Source organism: Mytilus edulis, chromosome 4, assembly GCF_963676685.1.
Source record: "Mytilus edulis chromosome 4, xbMytEdul2.2, whole genome shotgun sequence".
NCBI lineage: Eukaryota > Metazoa > Mollusca > Bivalvia > Mytilida > Mytilidae > Mytilus > Mytilus edulis.
The window spans coordinates 72087739-72105955 of NC_092347.1; the positions used below are offsets into that span (position 1 = coordinate 72087739).

At 34.6% G+C, this 18217-nt stretch overlaps 4 protein-coding genes across 4 annotated transcripts; 2 read left to right on the forward strand and 2 right to left on the reverse strand.

Annotated features, from left to right (window-relative positions):
- Positions 1–610: 610 nt before the first annotated feature.
- LOC139521506 (uncharacterized) lies at positions 611–1045 on the reverse strand. The gene has a single exon (XM_071314981.1). The coding sequence runs from the start codon at positions 1043–1045 to the stop codon at positions 611–613; it is 435 nt and encodes a 144-aa protein (XP_071171082.1).
- A 1446-nt stretch (positions 1046–2491) lies between these two features.
- On the reverse strand, positions 2492–6798 carry LOC139521507 (uncharacterized). The gene is made up of 4 exons (XM_071314982.1): positions 6773–6798; positions 5848–6051; positions 5114–5426; positions 2492–4762 (listed from the first exon to the last, which is right to left on the reverse strand). The coding sequence occupies exons 1-4, from the start codon at positions 6796–6798 to the stop codon at positions 2492–2494; spliced, it is 2814 nt and encodes a 937-aa protein (XP_071171083.1).
- A 223-nt stretch (positions 6799–7021) lies between these two features.
- On the forward strand, positions 7022–8251 carry LOC139521508 (uncharacterized). Its single transcript, XM_071314983.1, has one exon. The coding sequence runs from the start codon at positions 7022–7024 to the stop codon at positions 8249–8251; it is 1230 nt and encodes a 409-aa protein (XP_071171084.1).
- A 7-nt stretch (positions 8252–8258) lies between these two features.
- On the forward strand, positions 8259–8657 carry LOC139521510 (uncharacterized). Its single transcript, XM_071314985.1, has one exon. The coding sequence runs from the start codon at positions 8259–8261 to the stop codon at positions 8655–8657; it is 399 nt and encodes a 132-aa protein (XP_071171086.1).
- Positions 8658–18217: the final 9560 nt, after the last annotated feature.

Below are 18217 nucleotides of genomic sequence, written 5' to 3' on the forward strand. Positions count from 1 at the left end.
CTGCTATCTGACCAAAATACAATTTTTGGATAATTAAGTGTTGAATGAAGATGTGCAGCTAGTCGTGCGCCGATGATTGCTGCCATAAGTTCAAGTTGTGAGAGGGTTAAACATTTGACTGGTGCTACTCTGGTTTTCGCCATTACTAAAGTTGTTTTGTTTTCGTTACACAAATAAGTTGCTGCGCCGTACGCCTTTGGACTTGCGTCTGTAAATACATGAAGTACTAATTCTGTTGATGCTGATGGCTTGCTAAAATAATATCGAGGAATAGTGAATTGTATTGCCTTTTCCAAATCTTTGGTCAAATCTATCCACGTAGTCTTTAAATTATCTGGTATAAGTTCGTCCCAATCTAATCCACATTTCCATAACTCTTGTATCAGGATTTTCGCTCTAATTGTAACCGGACTAAGTAAGCCGAGTGGATCATAAATCTTTGAAGAATATTTCAAAACTTCTCGTTTAGTAACATGTTGAAGTAGTTCCGGTGTAGGAATTTCACGCTTAGGGTAAAAAATCGTCGCTTCGACTGTTCCACAACATTCCAAGTATTTTTGTTTACTTATCCGTATCTAGGACATTTTCCTCTTTAGCTAATTTTAGTAATTTAGCACTGTTTGAACTCCCATGATCTCAAGTTGAATCCAGCTCCAGCCATCAAGCTCCTTGCTTCTTTGAAATACGTATGTAAATCTTCCTCTTTATTCATACTAGACAATATGTTATCAACGTAAATATCTCTTTCTAGAATTTTAGCTGTTTCACTGTTTCCGAATTGTTTCAAATGTTTCTGTATTGTGGCGTTGAGTATAAAGGGCGAAGACATCGCTCCAAATAACACTGCTTTGAACCTATAAGTTTTCAACTGACTTCCTGGGTTTGTAGGGTCACTAAGCCATAAAAATCGGGTAACGTCTCTATCTTCTTCGCTCAATCCAACATGTAAGAAAGCTTTCTCAATATCAGTACATGTAGCAAACTGGTTGGCTCTAAACTGTACTAGGAGTTTTGTCAAATCATTTAATTTTAGTGGTGTGTCCATCAGACAATCATTTAGACTTGGATGACTTGGTGATTGACGACAATTGCAGTCGTATACTATTCGTATAGGAGTTGTGCTAGATTCCTTGTGTATAGGGTGGTGTGGAATGTAATGAATTTTCCCGCCTTTTTGTTCTTTTTCATCTACGGATGACAGCGAAAGTGAAGAGGAAATAGACAACTTGGATATGACGCACCAAAATAGTCTAGGCAGTATAACAAATATATTGGATATTTCGAACCATGGATCTTACATGAAATTACTACGTATTACCGCCTATGTCATCCGTTTTATCCGCAACTGTAGATGGGATAGGATTTCCAGAAAAAGCGGACCACTGGAGGTCAATGAAATTCAAACAGCAGTAAATACTTGGATTCTAGATTGTCAAGAGTCGACGTATACAGATGAAATGTCATATTTGAGAGGAGCACAACACAGACACACAAAAGTACCCAGAGTCCGACAATTGGGACTTTTATTAGACGAATCCGGTCTTATCAGATGTAACGGGAGAATACACAACGCACCAATACCAGAATCAGCGAAATGTTCGTACCTTATACCGGCAAATCATCCGTTAACTAGACTAATTGTATTGCACGCACACGAAAAATTACTTCACAGTGGAATTAATGCTACAGTCACCTATATTAGACAAACGTTTTGGATACCAACTATTCGACAGTATGCAAAGAAATTACTCCGCAAATGCGTTATTTGCCGCAAAGTGAATGGAAAATCGTGCGTTGCACCAGACCCACCACCTTTACCAAAAATCAGATTACAGGAAGCACCCCCCTTTACAGTCACGGGAGTGGACTTTACAGGAGCATTACTTGTAAGAGAAGAAAATAGAATTTTAACAAAAGCATATATATGCCTGTTTACCTGCGCTTCTACCAGAGCCGTTCATCTAGAGGTGGTACCGAACCTAACCGAACATTCGTTTGTTCAAGCTTTTAGGCGTTTCGTAAGCCGCAAATCAATACCTAAGACACTTATATCAGATAATGCAACTACTTTCATTGCAGGAGCAGAGGAACTAAAACGATTATGTGAATCGGCAACACTAAAAGAAACGTTGTCTATACGAGGAATAGAATGGAAGTTCATACCAAAACGCGCACCTTGGTATGGTGGATTCTGGGAGAGACTTATTGCGCTAACCAAAACAAGCTTAAAAAAGACACTTGGACGAACTCAAGTTAGTATGGAAACTCTACAGACTGTCGTGACAGAAATAGAAAGAATTTTAAATGACAGGCCACTTACATATTTTTCATCAGATATCAGAGATTGCGAGACGTTAACCCCCGCTCATCTTTTGTATGGTAGAAGAATATCAGCGCTGCCATATACGCAAATAGACATAGAGGAATTCAACGATCCAAACTATATGAATCATAAAGAAATCAACAAATCCTCTGCGTTCCTGTTCGGCGATTATATCTCCATCTTTAGTAGTTTAGGATCTTGACTAAGTTTCTTAATAACGTTCTCTGTTCTTCTTCTTGTGACTGTATAGTTTGATGGTAGTTCGTCATGTTCCTGTTTCCATGGCAATTTTGCAAAGTATTTATTACCTCTGAGTTCAATCGAAGTGTCTTGATATGTTTCCAAAAAATCCGTATCTTCTTCGTCTGTTTCCTTCGAGTTAATACCAATCGATTCCAATCTCCAAAATGCTTCTATATCATGCTCCTCCGTTTTATGAGAAACAAGAATATTAAAAATGCTAGTACCCATCAACGAGTTATCCCTCTTGTCGCTTACTGGACCGGAAAGTAAGAAACCTAACTTTGACCTCACGGCGGTTGGACCATTTTCCCGTATGACTTCATCCTCGACTAAGTCCCAGTAGTAGTCAGCTCCGATCAATAACGATATTTCGAAAGACTCTTCCTGTGTTACCGGATGTGCTAACTTAAGTCCCCGTAAATAATTCAGTCCTCTGTTGATGTGGCGAATATTGTTCTGCAAAGGTACGGCAATCATTGGTACAATTAGAACGTGTATCGGTATTTTCTGTCCTGCATCTGTTTCTACGAACACTGTCGATTTATCTAAATGTCTTACGTTTTTGTTTCTATCTCCAAATGATGATAACTGTAGAATTTCAGTTCCCTCTGAATGTAAATTAAGTTTTCTAGCTAAATCTTCAGTCACAAATGATCTCTGTGCTCCCTCGTCAAAAAGTATATGGGTGTCTCTACATGAGTGGTCTGACCATACGGGTGCTACTGCAGTTTTTAAAAGAACATTTGTACGTACCTCGACTGACGATGAGTATAAAATTGACGTGTCCTCTTCCTTCTGATTCGTGTCATTTACCAAATGTACAGATGTCTGATTAGCTTGTCCATTGTTACCATGAAAATTCATATGCTGTTGGCTGTAATTTGCATTTTGTTCGCTTTGTCTACTCTTGTCATTATCGTGGTTCTTGTTGTTAAATTGGCGTACAGTACACAGACTTGTGTGGTGTCTTTTGTTGCAATTTCGGCATAAGTGTTTTGACTTACATTCATGTATACGATGTGTTCCAAGACAGTTGAAACACAATTTCTCGCGTTTTACAATGTTCATGCGTGATGCTGGAACAGATACGTTCTTGCAATGCGCTGGTGCGTGTACATCGTGGCAAAATACACAAGGTTTAGTGTCTAAATTCTGGCGTATATTTCTTGTATTCAGAGCTTGATTTTGGCGGGGTTTTGTTGATTTAGTTCCGGTAAAGAAAGATGATGTACTTGGTAAATTGTTAGAAGTTTCAGTGTCTTGTCCCGCATCAATTATGTTTATTTCATTGCAAATACTTTTCTGGAGGTCTCGTAATAACCAGTTTTCTGTTCCATGTTCACGGGCAAGGTTTCTTTTAATTTCTCCCGGTAATTTATTCAAAATAACTGGTACAAGTAGTGTTCCGTACGAGTCTTGTGATTGGCCTAAAGATTCTAGCCCTCTTACATAAGTTTCCATTTGATCATAGAATTGTCTCAAACTGATAAGATTGTTTCGTGGTGATGGAATTTCTAATAATGCTTGAATGTATGCTTGCGTGATTTTGTGTGTTTGTCCGAATCTCTCCTTCAATAAAATAATGGCGTCTGCGTAGTTTGCATTAGTAAGTGCAAAACCAGCTATGGTGCGTAATGCTTCATTCTGTAACTGCGCTTTGAGGTAATTAAATTTCTGGACATCGGTCAATGCAGGGTTTAAATGTATGGCGCATTCATACGAATCCCAGAAAGTTTGCCAATCTAATATATTCCCTGTGAATATCGGAAGTGAGAGTTTGGGTAAGTTGTGATTCTGACTGCTTGCGGATGTATACGAATTTATATTAGTACTCACTGTGTTACTAGCTTGAGAGAACGGATTTTGGGACGACTGCGTGCATGAGTTTTCTGTGAGGTTTGCTGAGACGAACGGATGAGAATCAACATTTAATATTTGCGATGAAGTATCACTCTGACGTGTCTTTGATGTGGTATGAGTATCTTGAATAAAATTTCTTATGTGTCTTATTTTTGTTTCTAACGTAATACAATACTCATCTGAGTCTAGAATTTCACTTTCAATATCTTCTGCTTCCGCTAGGTTGAGTATCTGCTCATTCAAATTGTTCAGTATCTTTTGCTTCTGAAGAAGGTTTTCAAATGTTGCGTTCAATTCTTCTGGATCGAAATCTGTATCTTGCTTTGCTGCATCTATCTACGAATAAGTTTTGTAACAGCACTTCTGTTCCCTGGTCTTATCGACTTGAGCTTGCTTAAATCCTGGTCACGGCACCATAAATGTGGAGGTTAAAAGTATGATATTTTCGCTAATATAAACAAACACGTCTGTTCAAGCATAACTTTTAATAACAACTCAAAGAGCCCACGGCGACGTCGCCAACGTCGCCAATGGTAATGTACAAACTTAAGAACGTCGTAATCCCGCGGTAATCTCGACAATTGTGTCTTTTTGTAAAAGAGACTCTAACTGATCAATTTGACCCTCATTCAAAAGTTCACTGCTCCTTAATTTCAAATCTTGCAAAAGACTAGGTAATTCCTTTACTTCGTCACATGATGATGAACTCAACCGCCTGAGTTTTTCTGACCTTGGTTCATTGGAGACTGAACCTGTATCAATAAGTTCACATGTGGCAAAATGTGTGAAAGGCTGCATTATTTGTTCATATTTACTTAAATTAACCATTCGTATAGGTACTTGACCACAACTGGGGTCCACTAGTGCTTTAGCAACTAGTAAAGTCTCCGTATGTTTTGAAGGTATTGGTTCAACAATAGCATTCATTATACTACTTGAATCACCTTCAACAATTCCTGATATGATATCTTCTGTATTGGGTGGAATAGTAAGTTTGTCACTAAGTTTAATTTTAAAAAGTTGAACTCATTTGACTCTCTTTTATACAATCTATTTTTGAGATCTTCAATGATAGTACCCCCTTGCCCATGTCTATGGTACAGTTTTTTTTTATGTCAATGAAAAAAAACTTAACAAATTGCTGCTGGCACATCTATCTCTGCAACAGTAAATTTTTTAATAATGGTATAATTTCCTATTTTGATAGGTAAATCTACATGACCCATTGTATTTACAAAACTACTAGTTTCATTAATATTTGTTCTAAATAACCAGTCCCTTCCCAAACTATCAAAAACTTTTACCCAACCAAAATTTTTCCTAATTACTCTACCGTAAATATAAATTTTTACATAATAACTAATTTCTAAAAGCCTATAATTGTCCGAATATAAAAACTGTTCTAGTGATAGTCCATGTACTCTTCTTCTATGTCCAGATCTAATTCTTCTTCTGTTTCTTTTTCCACTACTATTCTGCAATCTTCTGTTTGAACCTCTGTCTCTATCTTGACAACTCTCCTCGTCTGGGTGGCTGTTGTTGCAAGCACAACCCGCTTATCCTCCGTTTGCGTAGACGATTGTTGAAGTTGAAGCTCTTCTGTCTGTGTGTCCTTTGACTTCAAACTGTGAAAAGATGGGTCTGGTATTCATGTAGCAGACAGTTTGTATACTGTTCCATCGGGCAGAATACACTATTTGTCTTTCCTTAACCAACCATATCCTGTTGGCAATACACTGCATGTATTGTTGAGAATAGTTCGAAGTTATAACGTTACGTTTCCCGTATTTACGTTCACATGTTTGTGACGTTTCTTACACCTTGTATGGGCTTCGCCATTGTAAATATTATACGCAAAGTAAACACAACGCAAAGTACATATACGACTTACTTAGTTTATTCCACCCATGTATGGTGCCGTAACCATTGGATAAGATAGACAGCAAGCTAAAAGCAGTCAGAGCTGGTCACAAAGGTGCAGTAAAGAGACTTTTACGGAAAACGGAAGACGATTCAAACTTGGACAATGAAGAAAGTGCTGAACTTTTAGAAACATTAATTCAAAAACAGAAAATTATTAGTGCATTGGACGAAGATATTATGAATTCTTTAAAGGAGGAGGACATCGAGGAAGAAATTCTTAATGCAGATGAGTACAAATTCTTTTTGAACACCAAAATACGACATTTACGGAAAACATTCGTAAACAAATCATGTACTGATAATGATATCCCACAGCATGATCACGCATTACCTTCTCACACTTTTGAAAACATTAATCAACACAGTTCTGTTCCGTACACAACACAAATGTATCCCGTTCAGCAACCTAGCAACCAAAATCACCATTTGCCGAAACTTACACCACCCATGTTTAACGGAGAAATTCTGACTTTTTGGGACTCTTTTGAATCTTCCGTCCATTACAATTTAACACTAACAGACGTACAGAAATTTAGTTATTTAAAATCCCAGCTTGTTAATGATGCTGCAAGAACTATTGACGGGTTACCGCTCACAAACTCAAATTACATGGAAGCTATTAAACTTTTAAAGGAGCGTTTCGGACAATAGCATAAGATTACAAATGCTTATATGCAAGCTTTGCTAGAACTTAGAGCACCACAAAACAACCTACTCAGTCTACGTGTTTATTACGACAAGTTAGAGGCATATATAAGAGGTCTTGAATCGTTAGGCCGCTCCGGAGAATCGTATGGTGCATTACTTATTCCGATAATACTGAACAAGCTTCCGTCAGAAATACGACATCACTTAGCTCGTGAAAACGGTTCCGATAATTGGGAATTGATTGATTTGAGACGTGGAATTTTGAAAGAAATCACTATAATTGAAGCTGGACAACGTTCGTCGTCGTTTATGGATTCAATGCAGCCTACCACAATGACCGCGTCGTTTTTGACATGCGCTAATAGAAAATGTGAACCGAGTAAAGTAGTTACATTCGATAACCGTGAGAGACAAACACAAAATATTCGACAAAAACCTTGCATATTCTGCCAGAATTTACATGACCCTGCAAAATGCCCAAATGTTACAGATCACGATACACGCCTATCAATCGTCAAAGAAAAGAAGTTATGTTTTAACTGTTTAGGATCACACCGTTCCGTAGATTGTAAATCGAAATTTCGCTGCCGCCAGTGCCATCAAAAGCACCACACAAGTCTTTGCCATAGAAATACCTGTACTAATGATCAGCAGATGTCAGTTAATGCCGTAGTTGATGATAGCGAAAATACATTGATCGCCGCAAGTTTTCATTCGTCTGAAGAAAAATCCCGTTCGAACGTGCTTCTAAAAACTGCCGTTGCACCAGTTGGGGGAAATCAATATGTTGATACGCACATTTTGTTTGATGAAGGAGCACAGCGCTCTTTTGTTACCGAGGAGTTAGCGTCGAAAATAGATTTAGAAATACTAGGAACAGAAACCATACATTTATCGGCATTTGAAAGTACCGACAGCAAAGTCCGTCATTTGTCAAGAGCACTTGTATACGTAGAGTCGATAAAAAGAACGAAAATTCCAGTTGAGGTTCTAGTAGTACCGAACATCGCCAGCCCGTTAAGCAATTACATCGGTAATGGTATACGAGAATTCAAGTACCTGAAAGGATTACGTTTAGCTTATCCGTTTACAGAAGACAACTCTTCTTTTGAAATCTCCTTGCTCATTGGAGTTGATTTCTATCGGGATTTCGTAGAGGATAGAATATTAAGAGGAAATGGTCCAACCGCCGTAAAGTCAAACTTGGTTATTTGTTGTCTGGTCCAATTCCGACGTCTTATCGTCACAGAGTAATGTAGGTATGTACAACATATTGACATCGCACAAAGCAGAGGAGTTGAATTTAGAAAGATTTTGGGAATTAGAGTCGTTAGGAGTGGATAGCAATACGACAGATGTTGAAACGGTAGACTATATGGAAACAAATCAAAAGTCAGCAATTGAATTCCGAGAAAACAAGTACATAGCAAAGTTGCCATGGAAACCAGATCACGAACCCTTGCCTACAAACTTCTTCGTTACGAAACGAAGAACTGAAAACGTCATTCGAAAATTAAGTCAAGATCCCGAAATGCTTAAGGTATATGGACAGATAATCAAGGATCAAGAACGCCGAGGATTTATTGAGAAGATTAAGGATCCCGATATTAGTAAAGGTATTGTACATTATATCCCGCATCACCCCGTCAAGAAGAAATAAACGAAGTAACACCATCTGATGAATATGTGGAAGAACCAAACAACGAAGAAATACCGACAAGAACATTGCCCTTGCAGAAGGCATCAATTCTTGCAAAGGAAAGAATAAAATCATGGACTCGTTAAAGTTTAATTCAGATTCCTATTTTTGTGTTTTGAAGAGACAGTAATTCCTGCAAGTGTAAAATTAAATTTCTTTTCTTTATTGATGAACATTTAAAGTAATATTTTATTGTTTTGTACATAAATACACTTTGCGGGGCCCAGTATGTTGAGAATAGTTCGAAGTTATAACGTTACGTTTCCCGTATTTACGTTCACATGTTTGTGACGTTTCTTACACCTTGTATGGGCTTCGCCATTGTAAATATTATACGCAAAGTAAACACAACGCAAAGTACATATACGACTTACTTAGTTTATTCCACACATGTATACTTTCCCGTCTTCTTTGCCTTCTCAGCTACTAATAGGCACTTGGAAGCTTCATAGGAACACTGGAAGCGGGAGGGTGGGGCCTGGAATCTGTCTTCAGGACAGACTTCATCCCCAATAGCAGACAATTCCAAATGCCTAATATCCCTCATAATACTAGTAGCTGTGGATGGTTCTGGAGTTGGTTGCTCGGATACCATAATGGGTTCTTCTATGAGCTCTTCCACAGCCTGTCTAGTAGGATAGTCAAATAGATCAACTAGGTTTTTCTTAACTGGTGACGGGGAGCTATAATCCTCAATTCCAAAAGAAATACTGCAAGGGGATATTTCGGACAGTGGCGAAATAGGTTTTACAGATTTTGTCAGTATTGGTGTTGTTGGCGGTGTTCTGGGCCTAGTGATAATGTAGCTTTGTCTTGGATGGGAATAAGATGTTGGCACTGGTTTTCTGGTCGGGGTTTCTGGTGTTATGAGTTCTCTGTCTTTAGTTCTGGGGTTCATGATATGTCTGTGAACATTCTTCTCATGTTCCATCAAGCGGAACCTCTTACTTGTAGGTACCAAGTACGAGCAAAATCTTCCCTGCAGCATCTTCTAAGAATGTTTGTCCCTAACATGTCTGGTCAATTGACTCCTAAGATTATACTGGGCACCACAGTGAAAGCAAAAAAAGTCATCTCAAGTATAAAAATACTGTTTTCAGAATATATTCAATTTTAACACACAGCACAGTTGACCAGTACCCATAATTTTGCTTGCATACTTTGGTAAGTATTTATACTTAAATTTCTGTTTTTCATTCTATTAAAAAATACTTTTTATTAACACACAGCAATAAACCTCGCTATGATTAATATATATATGAACACAGAAAATGCGTTCTTCATTTATTCAAACACATTTACTAACTTTCACATTTCAAATGCTAATTTGAAACACATTTATTTATTTTTCAGATACCAGCGGCAACCACAGTGTTAACAGTTTTGTCAGTTCTTTGGTTTTCTTGTAATGTTCGTTGACCCAGTTTTGAACATCACCAAGAATGGTTTTAGCCTATCATGATGCACAATTTGCATTTTAGACGTTGCTGTCTTTTTAATCTTATATATTAAATCCGATATAACTTCTACAACAAAGTATGGTCCATCCCAATTCCTTTGTAACTTTGGACTCAGTTTTGGCTTTCAATTAAAAGTATAAAGCCATACTACATCGCCTGTCTTGTATGTGTTCTCATGTGCCTTAACATCATACTGACGTTTTTGTTTGTCACTATTTTTAGAAATATTTTGTCGTGCTTTAGCAGACACTTTCCATATGCCTTCCTGCATATTTTTAACATAATCATTGTGTGATACTGTTTCGTCGAGATCTTCAATTTCCTGGGGGTGGGGACCATATATCAAGTCAACTGGAAATTGTATTTCTCTGCCTAGCATAAGCATACTAGGACTAAACTTAGTCGTTTCATGTTCTGATGAGTTGTACGCCATTAAAGCCCAGGGAAGTTGCTCGTCCCAATCCCTTTGATTTTTGCTGACGTATTTACTTATTGTATTTTCAAGAGTTCTATTATAACGCTCCATTGCTCTGTGGCCTAAATTATGTAGTCCTTGTTTTGTCAATTTTTAACTTAGCACAAAGTTCCTTAAATAAATTGTCTCCCTTGATCTGAGTGCATTTGACAAGGTATTCCAAATCTACAGAAGAAATGGTTAACTAAATTATCAACTATGGTAGTAGTTTCCATATCTGGCATGGGAAAACCTTCTACCCATTTAGTAAAATAATCTGTTACAACCAAAGCATAATTGTTATTTGTATATGAAATCGGTAAGGGTCCTATTATATCCAAGGCAACTCTTTCTATTGAAGCACCCATATTGTATTGTTTGGGAGGCTGTTTGCGTGAATTGCAAACAATACAGTTTTGCACCCATTTGGTTATTTCATCTTTATGATAAACCCAATAAGATCTATGCTGTGCTCTGGCTACAGTTTTGTGTATGCCAAAATGGCCAACTTGTATGTCATCATGTAACATTTTCTTAATATTTTCTTTCCAGATTTCAGGGACTATGAATTGTAAATTACTTTCTTCATTGGTAGTGTTCATCCACTTTCGGTACAACACTTTGTTTATTAGTACAATGCGATCCCACTGAGACCAGTATTTCTTAAGTTTTACATTGTGTAAAGCCACATCGGCCCATTCAGGTCTGTTGTTATTATCAAGTCAAGCCAAGTTAAAGCTCCATGATCTGTTCGTACTTTAAAATGTGTACCATAGAGATAGTGATGAAAATGTTTAATGCTTAATATTACAGCCAAAAGTTCTCGTCTTATTACACAGTATTGTCTTTGCGCTTTACTGAGGGATTTACTGTAATATGCTACTACAACCTCTTTGCCTTCATGAATTTGAGAAAGGACTGCACCAATTCCGAAACCACTAGCATCCGTATCTAGTATGAATTGTTTTGTCATATTAGGGTAGCCTAAGATTAGTGCAGACATTAAAGTCATTTGGAGTTTCTCAAAAGCTTCATTACATTCATTGGTCCAATCAAAAGTACAATTTTTCTCTGTTAATTTATGAAGTGGTCTTGCAATTTCAGCAAAATTTTTAATAAATTTGCGGTAATATGAATATGTTTCTAGAAAACTTCGAACATCTATCATTGATTTTGGCAATGGCCATGTTTTACTCAAGCAATTTTATCAGGGTCTGTTGCTATACCCTCACTTGAGACAATATATCCAAGGAAATAAACTTGTTTCTGAAACAAACTACATTTTTAGGTGAGTCTTTTAGTCCTTGTGGTGCTATTCTATCTAATACATCACTTAGTCTTGATAAATGAGATTCAAATGAATCTGAAAACACTATTATATCATCAATATAAACCAGACATGTCTGCCAATTAAGGCCAGCCAAAGTATACTCCATTAGGCGTTGAAAAGTGGCAACCCAATTACACAGACCCATAGGCATTACGTTAAAATGAAATAGCTCTTTTGTACTAGTAAAAGGAGGGACGGAAGATACCAAAGGGATTGTCAAACTCATAAAAAGCTGTTTTCTCCTTATCATTTTCGTCCATCTCAACTTGCCAATATCCACCTGAAAGATCAAGTACACTCAGCCATTTAGAGCCTTTCAGAGCATCCAGAGAGTCGTCAATGCGGCATAATGGTTATGAGTCCTTAATTGTAAGGCTATTTATGGGTCTAAAATCTACAAATTCTCGTGGAGCCATCTTTCTTAGTCACAGGCACTATACAAGATGCCCAAGGTCTTTTTGAAGGCTCAATTATTTTACCGTCCAAAAGACGTTGAATTTCTTTATCGACTTCATCCCTTTTTGTTAGAGGTAAACGCCTAGGGCGTTGCTTAACTGGTTTGGCATTACCAGTGTCAATTTTATGTTTAATGGCAGTAGCCCTTCCTAAATCATCTTTATTTTAAAAAAATGGTTGATTGTGTCTTTTTTAAAAGAGACTCTAACTGATCAATTTGACCCTCATTCAAAAGTTCACTGCTCCTTAATTTCAAATCTTGCAAAAGACTAGGTAATTCCTTTACTTCGTCACATGATGATGAACTCAACCGCCTGAGTTTTTCTGACCTTGGTTCATTGAACTCATTTGACTCTTTTTTATACAATCTATTTTTGAGTCCTTCAATGATAGTACCCCCTTGCCCATGTCTATGGTACAGTTATTTTTATGTCAATGAAAAAAACGTAACTAATTACTGCTGACACATCAATCTCTGCAACAGTATTTTTTTTAATAATGGTATAATTTCCTATTTTGATAGGTAAATCTACATGACCCATTGTATTTACAAAACTACCATCGGCCAAACAAAGCCGCTTGCTATTTCTTTGAATTTTCGGTTTAAACTCATTTGGAAGTTTTTCAAACTTTCTAGGGTGTATTACACAAATTGTGGACCCTGTATCAATTAAACAATTAACGACAACATCAACAGTAAAACATTTAACAAACAAACTGTCTTGTTTATTTGACTTAATTAAACTAATGGACCTCGAGTCCCTTTCTTCAACTGCTGGTGAACGGTCCTTATCCCCAGCATTTACCCTGTCTTTGAAAACTGTTATTTGTACTGTTAGATTGTGAATTTTTATTATTAAAATTTGGAACAAATTTCCGACTTTTGACACAATTGTTTCTTTTGTCCCATTCAAATTTTCTGCATTCTTTCTTAATGTGACCCTTATTCCCACAATAAAAACACGTCACTCTACTAAAAATTTTACTTTCTTTATTTGTCAATTTCTCTATTTGTTCACTTATCTTCGCAAAGCGAGTAACTACATCATATTCGGCAGAATCATCATTTTCGGACAACATGCGTGTTGCCGGTTTGGCATTATTTAATCTCTTTTGATCAACAGTGAAACGCTTCATATTCAAGACCAAACCTTACACAATCATCAATTGATTTTGGTTCTCTTCGAGATATTGATAATTGTATTTTTGGATCATTAATTGCACGAACAGAACAGTCTTTGGCTAGTTCATCCCTTATTTTAATAGGTGCAGTCGGATAAGCTTGTCTAGTTACCCTACGAATTTTTTGTGCCATTTCTGGCAAAGTTTGACCAGGCTTTCTATAAATAGAATTCATTTGTACTTTGTACTTGATTTGCAGGCTCAAATCGAGATGTCAAAGCAGATACAAAGATAGTCATATTTTAACCTTTTAGCAGGCTCAATATCGGTCACTATTCCTTGTGCAACTCCACGTAAACTAGCTGCAAGTTCATAAGCTTTCATGCCGTTATCCCACTTATTCACAGTAGATATTAGTTCAAATTGAACTAAAAAGTCTTGCCAACTACCTGTTCTGTCAAACGTAATTGTTTTCTTATTTTTGAAATGAACTAAAGGTTCATTTATTTGAGGTACACAACTATTGACTGTTATCATTTATATTAAAAGTTAGATGGGAGTTCTCACTATAAGTTTGACAGTGACGTAGAATGTAGAATTTATCCAACAGTAGTTGCCCATTGTTGAAGGCTGTATATCAACATGTAGTTGTTAATTTCTTTGTCACTTGATCTCTTGCAAAGAGTTGTCTTGTTGGCAATCATACCACATCTTCTTTTTTTATATTTCAAAGGAAAAATCTTTACTTTATATGATCAGCTTGCTGTAGAGAGTTGATATTATATAGTGTTATTTAGTGTTTTCAGTCATTTTCCCTAATAAGTTCTTTCTGAAGATTAACCCAGACCTGGTGCTTGATTTGTGACAAGCATTTAAACATGTGGCAGTGTTTAAACATTTTTTAATATATTTACTGTCCCCTTTTTATCTCTGTCAGCTCCATGAACTAAGTAACAAATAGTACATTATACTCCTAAATAAACATTGTTGAAGGCCAGTTGCCTATAATAAGTTCCATCTAATTCACTTGCACTTTGATGGATAATAGTTTCATTGTCAATCATATCACATTTCCTTTTTTATCAATACACAAGTTCTTTAAAAAAATCCAATTATAAGCAATATCATATCATAGAATGTTCCTGTTTACTGGAAGAAAGATAATTTATGCATGCACAGGCAGCTACTCGATAACAAAAACAAAAGAAGAGTCCAAAATCATCATAGGTCAACTTTGTCAAGAAAAACTGGCATAAATATTAATACATATAAATGTTTATTTTATTTGTATTTTAATGTTCTTTCATTTCTAAAACATCTACTATCAAGCTAAAAATCGGAACAACATTGTATAGACTTAAAAGGAAGCACAAACAACCATAGATTGGTATATTAAAACATCTATTCATTAAAAACCACACAAACATTTTTTTTATCATACATTCATTTATATCCGAACCAAGAGTTTTATACAATATATATACACTGTAGAATTGTATATGTCTTTAAAACAAAACAAAATGTTTTAAGCTTCTTATTCTTGATCATCTATTTCATTTTTCATAAAAACGAACACTGCTCAAATGCATAACTACCAAGACTCCAGGATACTTTCAACTTGTTATTTTATCTGTATATTATAAAAATATTACATTGGTAAGTAAAAATAGATCATTGACAAAAAATAGCTAAAATGTTTCAAAAAAAATATTCTATCATATCATTAAAGTTTCACATACATATGAAATAAAAGATTTCTGTTGCAATTAATGATTGAAAAAAATGAATCTAAATAAAAAATTTTCTTCAATCTACTAAACTAATCAATAGTTAAAATTTTTATTACACAGCTTTGTTGAAAGAGATGTATCCCAATAAATAAATAAATAAGAAGTTACTTAAAAATCAATACATCTTACTTAGCATTATGCTTAAAAATAATGCTTAAAAACTGCGACAGCATATCAAATATTGGTTATCTATCATACATTTATATAAATGTAAGTATTAAGATGAAAATACAAGCATTAGTGTACCAAAGTTTTATACAAAGCACTTCTTTATAAATGAATTAACAGATCTCTATTTAAAAAATGTAAGACCTTAATGAAGTCACTCTCAGGAACAAATGAAAGGAAATGGCCTTATATTTAAATGTCAATCATTAGTACTATTCTAGAAATTAAAAAAAAAAAATTAACGTCAAAAAATCAATATGCACTTACGATTAAATTTATGCATAGGATAAATACAAAAATTAATATTTTTTTACAAAATTGTCTATATAAAAATGTTAAGACTAGAAAACTTAATTTTATCCACTTTTACTTCTTCTTACAGATCGTAATTGAGTTATTAAAACCAGCTATATGTAGGTGCATGATTGATAAACAGGCCAATTCCCAAAAGGGAATTTAACAGAATTACTGATATAGAAAAATATTAAAATACTATCTAATATATTTTTCGTTCTTGTAAAATCATTATTGTAACTATTTTTGAACTATGATCACCTAATGGTTTGTAAGATCACAAAAACAGATAAATTAATAATAATACAGAGAAAATTCATGAAAGATAGATTATGAACTGAACTATTCTTATAACATTTAGTTTTATTCAAGCCATTGGGAAGGTCTTAAAACATGATTTCACTGTTATGCATTTACTGGTATAATTTTTGAAGTTTTGGCTATTTTAAAATAAACCTATTAAATAATTACAATACTAAACAAATACATGCACTAAGACATGGCTTTTAAAAAGCAATGAGACAAAATATGGAATGAACTAATTACTAATGAGGTAAGAGATTCAGATGGATGTAAGTGATAAATCAGAAGTAACAATTGATTAACCAAATCGTCAAATGAACTTCTTTGACAAATTCTTGAAAAAAAATGATACTTTGAAAAATGGGAATAAATCAAGCGCCTGTTCAATTAATACATATATTGGATCAATTGCACATTGAATTCTCTACCATAAGTTGGTGTCAAGTACAATGAAAATCAATAGATCAACGAAAGGGTTATTGCAAGGGTTCTTTAACATTCTGATAGCATGGCTAATTAAATAGAAAAGAAATAATCAAAATAATACTATATAATTAAAAAAAATTTACCTATAATTTACATGTAGTTATGGATTAAAATATCCCACGAGAGATACAACTGTATGAATAAAAAAAGATACCAATATTTGTCAGTTAAAATTACTTTTGTCAGTTATAAACATTTATATAAGTGACATTTGTCAGTTAACTTAGATTGACTAGGATGATGACTAGCATTATAACCAAAAGTAAATATGTTCTTGTTCAATTTTGATAAAAAAAATATCATGTAACAAAATTGAATTGCTCTTGTGAAGATTATGTTATGTTATATATTATATATATACTGTAAAATATGAAATATTTCCATGCATTTATCATATTTTATTGCGATTGTTGAACAATGAACAATAATGTGAGATTAATTACTTAGCAAATGCCGAGTACAAATAATGCTAGCATATTTTACGTACGGTGAAAACTATTTCTCTTTCACAATCCCCCCCCAAAAAAACAACAGATTTAACAGTTATTAGTACAATAATTATTGAACTGCATGGTTGCATGAAAATGATTTAACATCTATAAGAGTAAATATAAAAGTATAAATGTTTCCAAATAGCTATTGTGAGTTTTTGGGTTTTCAGATGATACCTAAAAAGTATGATAAAGCTTTCAAATTTTTTCTCTGTCTCAATGAGAGGTTGAACAAATATGTTTAGATTTCCTCAATTTCATTTATATGCTTTAACTTGGATTTTCTAAAAAATTTCAAAAATCTTATCAATTTACAAATCTAAAATGTAAACCCAATCTTTACAAAAAGATAACTATTAAAGATAATTCTAACTAATAAGAAATATTTAACTGAGGTATTTGTTAATGCTGATGAAAAATTTAGGCATGCAACATGTGTAACATAAAGCATAATTATGGGCTTGGGTTTACATTTGACCAAAGTATGTTCTATACATAAAAATAAATTCTGCTCAAGAAAATATGGTAATAAATTCTTCAAAAGTAGTTATATTTTTTAAATCCTTTATATATTTCAATATAAACTTGAGAAAATTTAAAATTATAACTTATTATTAGCATTTTAATTTAATAAATTTTGTGAATAAAGTTGGATGTCTGTCATCACTGTTACAAGTTCTAAAACAAATTATTAGTGACCACTTAAGCTTATCACCTTTTAGATACAGCATGAGTCTCACTTTAATTATTTGTAAAACTAGATTTGTCCATATTACACAAATGGTATCAGGGCTCTAAAATTCGGTGAAGAGAAGGCCCACAAAAAGGAAATGATTTGTAACTTACTAATTAATATCTGTAAACCAAATATAAGCTTATTATCAGGTATAACAATGAACAAAGTCTGGATTACTGATTAGTTGTTACTGGATAAAAGAATTACAGAACAAATATGATGGAAAAGGATAACACTATATTCTCCCCTCAACTGGCATGAAAATGGTCAGTTATACTCAACCTACTAGAATAAAAAAACAATGCAGATTTCTCGTCACTGGTGACTGGTTTAGCCCCAAGTCATTCTTGATTACCCCATCAATATAAATAGCTGTTAATAATTGTGTGTAAAAAAAGAGTGTTAAATATATTGCTTAAAATATGTATGTA

Excerpts from the sequence above, each read along its gene's own strand:
- LOC139521507 (XM_071314982.1), bottom strand. The coding sequence starts at position 6,798 with ATGGGTGGTGTAAGTTTCGGCAAATG. Across the intron at positions 6,052-6,772 it reads GGTGTAAGTTTCGGCAAATG|TTTGAAGTCAAAGGACACAC; the intron begins GTGATTTTGGTT and ends ATCTTTTCACAG. Across the intron at positions 4,763-5,113 it reads GTTCATCATCATGTGACGAA|ATAGATGCAGCAAAGCAAGA; the intron begins GTAAAGGAATTA and ends ACTTATTCGTAG.
- LOC139521510 (XM_071314985.1), top strand. The coding sequence starts at position 8,259 with ATGTACAACATATTGACATCGCACAAAGCAGAGGAGTTGAATTTAGAA.
- LOC139521506 (XM_071314981.1), bottom strand. The coding sequence starts at position 1,045 with ATGGACACACCACTAAAATTAAATGATTTGACAAAACTCCTAGTACAG.
- LOC139521508 (XM_071314983.1), top strand. The coding sequence starts at position 7,022 with ATGCAAGCTTTGCTAGAACTTAGAGCACCACAAAACAACCTACTCAGT.